Source organism: Cavia porcellus, unplaced genomic scaffold (assembly GCF_034190915.1).
Source record: "Cavia porcellus strain 051 isolate PalLab524CR breed Dunkin Hartley unplaced genomic scaffold, mCavPor4.1 scaffold_3, whole genome shotgun sequence".
NCBI classification, from domain to species: domain Eukaryota; kingdom Metazoa; phylum Chordata; class Mammalia; order Rodentia; family Caviidae; genus Cavia; species Cavia porcellus.
Window position 1 is genome coordinate 111467438 of NW_026947486.1, and position 8805 is coordinate 111476242.

Sequence of the window (8805 nt, forward strand, 5' to 3'; positions counted from 1 at the left end):
CTTGTTTACCATCCTCGTAGGAGGTCCTTAAATAGCTGCCTGCGAACTCCAGTGATTGGGTGCTTACTAGTTAGGGAAGGCGGCCGTCCCTGAGGGTGTCCAGCTCAGACAAACCGCTGCTCTTTGACTTGCCCGCAACTTCCTTCCACCCCGCGGGCTGTTTCCCCTTGGATGTGGTACGGACCATGTGCCATCCTTATTTCCCTTGACTGAATCCGAGCTGAAGCCCACGGTAGAAGCTGCAAGGGCTGGGCAGAGTTCCAGGCAAGAGCGGCCGAGAGGAGTGAGCCGCGCTCCGAGGCGCTGGTCGGGGAAATGGAGCAGCGGCTCCTCTGTGGACCTGCGCGTCCCCCTCCCGGGTGCACAGCAGGGATATTTGATCTGCCGCGTGATTGATAAGTGTGGGAGAGGGGCCGCCGAACCTCCCTCCCCTCTTCCCCTCCCTCTTGCTCAGCTCTCCGCCTCCTTCTTCCTCCCTCCCGCCTGCCACCGGCGTTGCCCGGCGGCGAGCTGCGCCAGTGGGGATCTGCCTGCCCCGGGGCGCCGCCCGCGCTCCTCCGTGTCCCGGCTCCCTGGCTGTGCGGCTCCTGCGCCTCCGCGAGTCGCAGATGCTGCGGGCGCCTCCTGGGGAAGATCCTGGCGGCTCGCTCGCCTGGTAAGTTGCGAACACTCTGGGAAGCGGCAGCGGTCGGAAGCGGACGGATGAGCGGGCATGGGGACACCGGGGCGCGGCCGCCCAGCACCCACAGCCTGGCAGGGGTGTACTCGCCCCCGGGCCGTCCGCGCGGGCGGGGGTGCTCATATCTGTGCCCCTCGCAGCGGGGGTGTGGGGAACCCAGCCACCAAGGCGGCCCGCAGGCCCGGTGCAAGCCGCCTCTGCGCTCGCGATTGGGCTCCCGGGAACCCGGGGTACCCAAGCCCCGCGGCCGGGGCAGCGCGAGGGGGCGTCGCAGCCGTGGGGCCCCGGGACTGGGATCACGAACCTCGCAGATAGTGGGAGAGAAGGCAGGCAGTGCTGGGGGCCGGTGCCCAGTGTGTGAGTACCGAGGGACTTGCCAAGACCCTTCCTCTCCCGCAAGAGTCGGGATCGCCAGTAGGGCGCGCGGGGCCGGGGAAGGGGGCTGGAGGCAGGTGGCGCCCCCTCCCAGGCCTGTGGGGGTCCCCTCGCCTTTGTCCCCAGGATGCAGGTGGGATCTTTGCCCGCGGGCCCTCTCGGTGTCCGGTGGGGTCTTCGGCAACAGAGTTCTGCGCTCTTCCCTTCGAGGCAGGAGAGGCTAAACCCCGCTCCGCAGCCTCCCTCCTGCAGCACAGAGACGAGCGGTTTCCGTATTCTAGCGACCGCCTCGGCCTCTCTGGGGCTCGAAGTGCACCCAGAACCTTCGCACCCGCCCCAAAAGCCTCCTCTTCCAGGGTGCTGCGGCAGTGCTTACTAAGGCGCGGGGCCCCGGGGAAACTTAGTAAAAAGTGCCCATGGGCTCTGTGGCCGATGCTTTCCCAATGCCCGTGTCTCAGAAAGTAGCGGTGAACACTCAGCTCGTACACAGGCAGGAGAGAGCAGTGGAAGGATCAGTCAACCCTTGTAGGACGCTGGCCACAGAGTGAAGACTAGCCACCAATGTCTCTGTGTCCCTTCACTAGGCTGGCTTCCCATCTTCATCCTGTAATTGTCAAGAATTTCAAGAACAGACAACCCCCTCTTCTCTCCTCTTCTTCTCTTCTCTTCTCTTCTCTTCTCTTCTCTTCTCGCCTCTTCCCTTCTTCTCTTCTTTTTTTCTCTTTCTCTGTCTGTCTCCCTCCCTCCCTCCAATATTTCCAGCAAAATAACCTCTGTCCTCCAGTACTATTAACAGTATCCCTCAATGTGAAAATTTAATGTTTGCAAATGAGAACTAATATTGATACTTCACTTAAAACTATATATATATATATATATATGACCACTACTTTGAATTTAAGTAGACAATTTTTCTCTAATTTATGTTAAAATGCAATGGGTCCGTTGGAAATTGCTGGACTCAGAACCCCAGTGTTCTGTTTTTAATTTTAATGTCTTGAATTTAACCATGTCAGCATTTCCCCTGGTTGAAGAACTTCTTCATCTGTAAAACAGACTTGATTTCTAAGGTCTTGTCCAGCTGTCACATTGGATTCTATTTCCACAAACAGTTGGCCTAGTCTGTGTGTTGCAGGACTGAATGAATGAAAACACCGCATCTTTCTGGGAACAATCGTCCTTTAAAAGTTGGGAATACATAAACAAATGCCCCTTTGCTATGAAAGGGAGCCTAACTGTGCTTGAGATGCAGCCCCCTGCTTGCATCTAATGATGCAACTGCAGTGAGGAGGCACAGGCTGTCAACGGAAGTCTCAGTCCCTCTAGACTGCACATCTCAAGGTTGTCATGGGGCCCAGAGAAGGAAAATTTGAGACTGAGAGGGAAAGGAAAGGATCTGGCCAAAGTGCAAAGGAGCATTAGAACAGTAAAGAGGATTCCTCTATGGAAGGAGAAGGGCAAAAGGTAGAGAAAAAGTCCAGGACATGGCCAGAGCCACAGGTTGACTGAGTACCTAAGTTTGTGAAGTGCCCCAGCTTTTCTTGGGAAGGAAGCAGTTGTGTCAACTGCCCAATCCCATGACCAGGGCTTAACAGGAAAAAATAAAGGAGAAAGCAGTAGGCTTTCCACTTTCAAATGGCTCATTTGGCCCGTGTGACTGCCTCTCTGGCATTTGGCCAGGTAATAGAGACCCGACGCTGACTCTCCCTAGCAGGTCTGGGAAGGAGTAGGAAGGGAAAGCAAGCTGAGGTGTTTTGTGGGATAGGCATAGCATTTAGTTCCTTGTCTCTATTTCATGCATTTATTTCCTGGCATATCTGCCCACCCCAAAAGAGGCAGGCCTTGTCCTTCCAGGACACACCAGACATTATTCACACCTTGCAAATGGACTCACACTGGGATCCCAGGCTGGAACTGTAAGATAATTAAGAAGAAAGGAGATAATGAAGGCAAAAATCCAACACCTGGCCATGAGTAATGCTCTGGAAAGGTTATTTGATCCCAGATTGAATGTCAGAGCCAGGAGGGCCCACAGAATCTACAAATGGAAAGAAGACACACTTGGCACAGAGCTAGCTGAGACCCTCCCGTGCTGGGTCCCAGGGGTCAGGACGCCTTTGCTCTCCCATTTCCTCCTGGAGGTAATTATCCTTCACCTCCTTCTTCTATGGTCCAGGATCCCCCAGCCCTGCAGCCTGGAGGGCTCCAGTGCCCTTCTCTGGGCTCCCCTTTCCTGCTCAGGCTCAGCCTGCAAGTGCCTTTCTGACACCAACTCCTCTTCTTCCTCCAGGCAAAAAGCACACGGTTAAATCCCATCACCTAGCTAGGTATAAAGCTCACCAGGAGAAAGGTTTTCTTTTTGTTTATCTCAGTCCACAAGCCAGCGGTGAACTAGCTTTGGGAATCCAGGGTAATATGGATTTGGCCGGTCACCACCAAGAAAAGTGACGCTCTCAGCGCTGAAAACAAGGCTCTGTCTGTAGCATGAATCCCCTAGGAGAACTCCTCTCCCTCCTACACAGACAAACTGGGTAAGCACAGACACCTCACTTTCTGCACCCAGCATCCAAGCTGGATACACACACACTGACAGGCAAGCAATAGGCACACACAGAGAGTCTCTCCTGAGAAGGGTTCTGGACCCCTGCTGGAAAGCCCCCCTGGAATGGCCCAGGTCGCTGTCCTTCACGCACTATGTAAGAGAGGGGATAGAAGCGACCGGAGGGGCGAGAGAAGGACTTCTGGCGGTGCCAGCACCTTAATAGGTCACTCTTGCAGAGACCCCCTGCGGGGACTTCCCGCACCGCCGTCCAGTTGGAGATGGAGTAGTTCAGAACCAACCCACTGACAGCCTCGAATTGAGCTTTGCCAAGCCACTCACAGCGAAGGGAACATCTGCCCCACCCTCCCCCACCGCGCGCCCTCGATCCTCTGCCTACACCCTCCCCCCGTGACGTCACCCCAGTCCTGTCCCGGAGAGCCTGCAAAGCCTCTCAAATTCAAACTGCCAGACGCACTGCCGCCGCCGCCACAGGATTGGAAGCGCGCGCCCAGGCTCTGCTGTGGCCGCCGCCCGCTGCTGGAGCCGGCCGGCTCCGCGACCTCCCTGCGCAATCGCACCCCTGCTCCCGGGCGGCGCAGCTTCCCGGCGCTCCCACCCTTGGCTTCCTCTCCTGCCGCCTGCCGGATTTTTAATTTCTGAGCACCCCCTAACCAAATTAAAGCGACCGACCAAAAGCAGGACAACCCCCCCCCCCCCGGAAGCGGCGACTTCTTTTTACCTTGCTCTCCCTCTCTTCCTGAAGATGCTAAACTCCTGGCGGACTGCAGAGGAGGGGGGTCCTGTCTTCTCCTGATGTGTGAGTACCCCCGCCCTGAGCTGTCTCTGCTCTCACATCTCTATCCTCGCCGCCAGCCCCTTGATGGCTGATTTTCCCACCCCCTTTTTGCGCAGTTAAAAAAAAAAAGAAAGAAAAAAAGTAAAGCAATTTCTGCTGCGAGCCCACGACGGGCAAGCCGCCTGAGATCTCTTGGAGATACCCCGGGGAGGAGGAGATGGGCTGGATTTAGTAGGACAACTCGATTACTAATGACTCCGCGGCTTGGCTGCGACCTGCCGGGAAATCAGGTGCAAGCATGTGTGTTCCGGAACGCGCGTGTGGGTGGGCTGGGGGCGGGGGAGGGGAGAGGAGAGACGAAACCGCTTTGAAAAAATGCAGTGATTCCATTCCTCTGTGTTGCCCACCTCCTCACCCCCCCTTCCACTCTGCCTCCTTGCTTTGCCATTTTAATCGGGCTTCCTTGTTTCTTTCTTCCCCGCATCCTGTTTTCTCCCCCTGCCCCGCACTCAAGGTTTGCCTGTAGGTACCTGAGCTGACACCGAAGGTGCCTAAAGATGCTGAGCGGCGTTTGGTTCCTCAGTGTGTTAACCGTGGCCGGGATTTTACAGACGGAGAGTCGAAAAACTGCCAAAGACATTTGCAAGATCCGGTGCCTGTGCGAGGAGAAGGAGAACGTACTGAATATTAACTGTGAAAACAAAGGATTTACAACTGTCAGCCTGCTTCAGCCTCCCCAGTATCGAATTTACCAGCTTTTTCTCAATGGCAACCTCCTGACGAGACTGTATCCAAACGAATTTGTCAATTACTCCAACGCGGTGACCCTTCACCTAGGTAACAACGGGCTGCAGGAGATCGGAACTGGGGCTTTCAGTGGCCTGAAAACCCTCAAAAGACTGCACCTCAACAACAACAAGCTGGAGGTATTGAGGGAGGACACTTTCCTGGGCCTGGAGAGCCTGGAGTACCTCCAAGCTGACTACAATTACATCAGTGCCATCGAGGCGGGGGCATTCAGCAAACTGAATAAGCTCAAAGTCCTCATCTTGAATGACAACCTTCTGCTGTCACTGCCCAGCAATGTGTTTCGGTTTGTCCTGCTGACCCACTTAGACCTGAGGGGCAACCGGCTGAAGGTGATGCCTTTCGCCGGTGTGCTGGAGCACATTGGAGGCATCATGGAGATTCAGCTGGAGGAAAACCCATGGAACTGCACCTGCGACTTACTTCCGCTCAAGGCTTGGCTTGACACCATAACTGTTTTCGTGGGGGAGATTGTCTGCGAAACTCCCTTCAGGTTGCATGGGAAAGATGTGACCCAACTGACCAGGCAAGACCTCTGTCCCAGAAAAAGTGCTGGTGACTCCAGTCAAAGGGGCAGCCACAGTGATACACACATCCAAAGGCTGTCACCTACTATGAATCCTGCTCTCAACCCTACCAGAGCTCCAAAAGCCAGCAGGCCACCCAAAATGAGAAACCGTCCAACTCCCCGAGTGACTGTGTCAAAGGACAGGCAGAGCTTTGGACCGATCATGGTGTACCAGACCAAGTCCCCTGTGCCCCTCACCTGCCCTAGTAGCTGTGTCTGCACCTCTCAAAGCTCAGACAATGGTCTCAACGTTAACTGCCAAGAAAGAAAGTTCACTAATATTTCTGACCTGCAGCCCAAGCCTACCAGTCCAAAGAAACTCTACCTAACAGGGAACTATCTTCAGACTGTCTATAAGAATGACCTCTTAGACTATAGTTCTTTGGATTTGTTGCATTTAGGAAACAACAGGATCGCAGTCATTCAGGAAGGTGCCTTCACAAACCTGACCAGTTTACGCAGACTTTATTTGAATGGCAATTACCTTGAAGTGCTGTATCCGTCTATGTTTGATGGGTTGCAGAGCTTGCAGTATCTCTATTTAGAATATAATGTCATTAAGGAAATCAAGCCGCTGACCTTTGATGCTTTGGTTAACCTCCAGCTTCTGTTTCTGAATAACAACCTGCTGAGGTCCTTACCCGATAATATATTTGGGGGCACAGCTCTCACCAGGCTTAATCTGAGAAACAACCATTTTTCACACCTGCCTGTCAAGGGGGTTCTGGATCAGCTGCCGGCTTTTATCCAGATAGATCTGCAAGAGAACCCATGGGACTGCACCTGTGACATCATGGGTCTAAAGGATTGGACCGAACATGCCAATTCCCCTGTCATCATCAATGAGGTGACTTGTGAGTCTCCTGCTAAGCATGCAGGAGAGATACTGAAATTTCTGGGAAGGGAAGCCATCTGTCCAGAGAGTCCGAATTTGTCAGATGGGACCGTTCTGTCGATGAATCACAACACAGACACCCCTCGGTCACTCAGTGTGTCTCCCAGTTCCTATCCTGAACTACACACAGAAGTTCCACTGTCTGTCTTAATTTTAGGATTGCTAGTTGTCTTTATCCTGTCAGTCTGTTTTGGGGCCGGCTTGTTCGTCTTTGTCCTCAAACGCCGAAAGGGAGTGCCAAATGTCCCCAGGAGTGCCAACAACTTAGACATAAGTTCTTTCCAGTTACAGTATGGGTCGTACAACACAGAGACTCATGATAAAACCGACGGCCATGTCTATAACTATATCCCTCCACCTGTGGGTCAAATGTGTCAAAACCCCATCTACATGCAGAAGGAAGGAGACCCGGTAGCCTATTACCGCAACCTGCAAGAATTCAGCTATGGCAACCTGGAGGAGAAAAAGGAAGAGCCGGCCACCGTAGCTTACACAATAAGTGCCACCGAGCTGCTAGAAAAGCAGGCTACACCAAGAGAGCCCGAGCTGCTGTATCAAAATATTGCTGAGAGGGTCAAGGAACTCCCCAGCACAGGCCTGGTCCACTATAACTTTTGTACCTTACCTAAAAGGCAGTTCACCCCTTCCTATGAATCTCGACGCCAAAACCAAGACAGAATCAATAAAACCGTTTTATATGGAACTCCCAGGAAATGCTTTGTGGGGCAGTCAAAGGCTGACCACCCTTTACTGCAAGCTAAGCCACAATCAGAACCAGACTACCTCGAAGTTCTGGAAAAGCAAACTTCAATCAGTCAGCTGTGAAGGGAAATCATTTACAACCCCAAGGCATCAGAGGCTGCTGCTCCAAACTGTTGGAAGCACTGCATTTGCTTTTGTGTTTGTTTGTGTTTCCCCTTCCCGGTGTTCATGGGGGACTTGGAAAATATTTGGGAGATGGGGTAAAGCAAAGGTATTGCTGTTGCAAGTTTTTCCTTTAAATTATTTCTCTCTCACTCTCCCCCTCACTATTTTTTTCCCTTCTCTTCTTAGGAACTCTCAGTGAACATGAATGTTTCTACAGTGCATTTTTTCATATGTTTTGTTTATGATTTTGTTTCCGTTTTCTTCTTTTTTTCAGTGTGGGAGTAGAAAGAGGAGATTATAGTGAATGAAAGAAGAATAGGCAAACTGTTCCAATGAAAATGGATAATTAGTGTCTTTTGTAGAAGATCTCCAAAGATCTTTTGGGACTCTAACTTCTTTTGTAAATAATGATACATGGTATTTCCATCTTCAATTACCAAGTACAGCCACTGGGCATCACTTCTTTGTGTTAAAGTGCCTTCGCACTTTAAGTACATTACTTAAATGTTGCTTTTAGCTTTGATAAATTGAACATATTTTAATGTGTTGTATTTTTCAAAATGAAAACACTGTAAAATAGATCTATATGTCAGCTATATTAAGTCAACGTACAGTTTGCTTGATTTATGGAAACCAGCCTGCCATCAAATGATCCTAGTTTAGGACTTTATAGACTTAACTGTAAAATATTTTCTTTCCTCTGGATTTGTTTTAAGTGATTTTATTTAAGTCAACTAAAGGGATTTAACAGTGGACTAGAGGTAATAAGCTGCCTCATATGGGATTAGTAATTCGTTAATAAAATATATTTAACCCAATATCAGAGTGGATTCAACAATTAATGCCCTTTCGTAAATCATTATGTTACACTAACATAATCGGTGTTTTAGATTATTTTCCTAGTTAAGAATACATTACACAACGTGTAATATATTTTTTCTGCATTAAATTAGATATTTTTGTATATTTAAAAGAAAGAGTCTGTATTTCTAACTTTTTAATTGAAATTAATATTTTTTCTGCCTATTGAAACATTTTCTATAAACACACACCAGTAGAGGCCGCCACACACCTCATTTAGCAAAGACATATGAGCCATTAAATACCTTGAAGGAAAACTTCAAAGGTGAGATTAAAACTTCCCAAATAAGTTCTCTGCAAATTCAAGGCAGCAGAGGTAAAAATGTATACATTCCTTTCTATTTCTTTTAGGATCAAATGTTAGATTAAGGACTCTCAATCTTCACACTTCCTGGCAAAGCACCATTTTCCCTTG

At 50.6% G+C, this 8805-nt stretch overlaps 1 protein-coding gene across 7 annotated transcripts; it reads left to right on the top strand.

Moving 5' to 3' along the window:
• Window positions 1-516: 516 nt before the first annotated feature.
• On the top strand, window positions 517-8347 carry Slitrk2 (SLIT and NTRK like family member 2). Of its 7 annotated transcripts, XM_063246491.1 has the most exons (4): window positions 520-655; window positions 4360-4413; window positions 4509-4682; window positions 4907-8347. In XM_063246491.1, the coding sequence occupies exon 4, from the start codon at window positions 4950-4952 to the stop codon at window positions 7485-7487; it is 2538 nt and encodes an 845-aa protein (XP_063102561.1). In that variant the 5' UTR covers window positions 520-655; window positions 4360-4413; window positions 4509-4682; window positions 4907-4949; the 3' UTR covers window positions 7488-8347. The 7 variants fall into 7 exon arrangements, with proteins under 7 accessions (XP_063102557.1, XP_063102561.1, XP_063102563.1 ...); XM_063246493.1 differs by lacking the exon at window positions 4509-4682; XM_063246488.1 differs by lacking the exon at window positions 4509-4682 and having other exon boundaries at window positions 523-655; window positions 3833-4413.
• The last annotated feature ends 458 nt before the right edge of the window (window positions 8348-8805 follow it).

Excerpts from the sequence above, each read along its gene's own strand:
- Slitrk2 (XM_063246487.1), top strand. The coding sequence starts at position 4,950 with ATGCTGAGCGGCGTTTGGTTCCTCAGTGTGTTAACCGTGGCCGGGATT.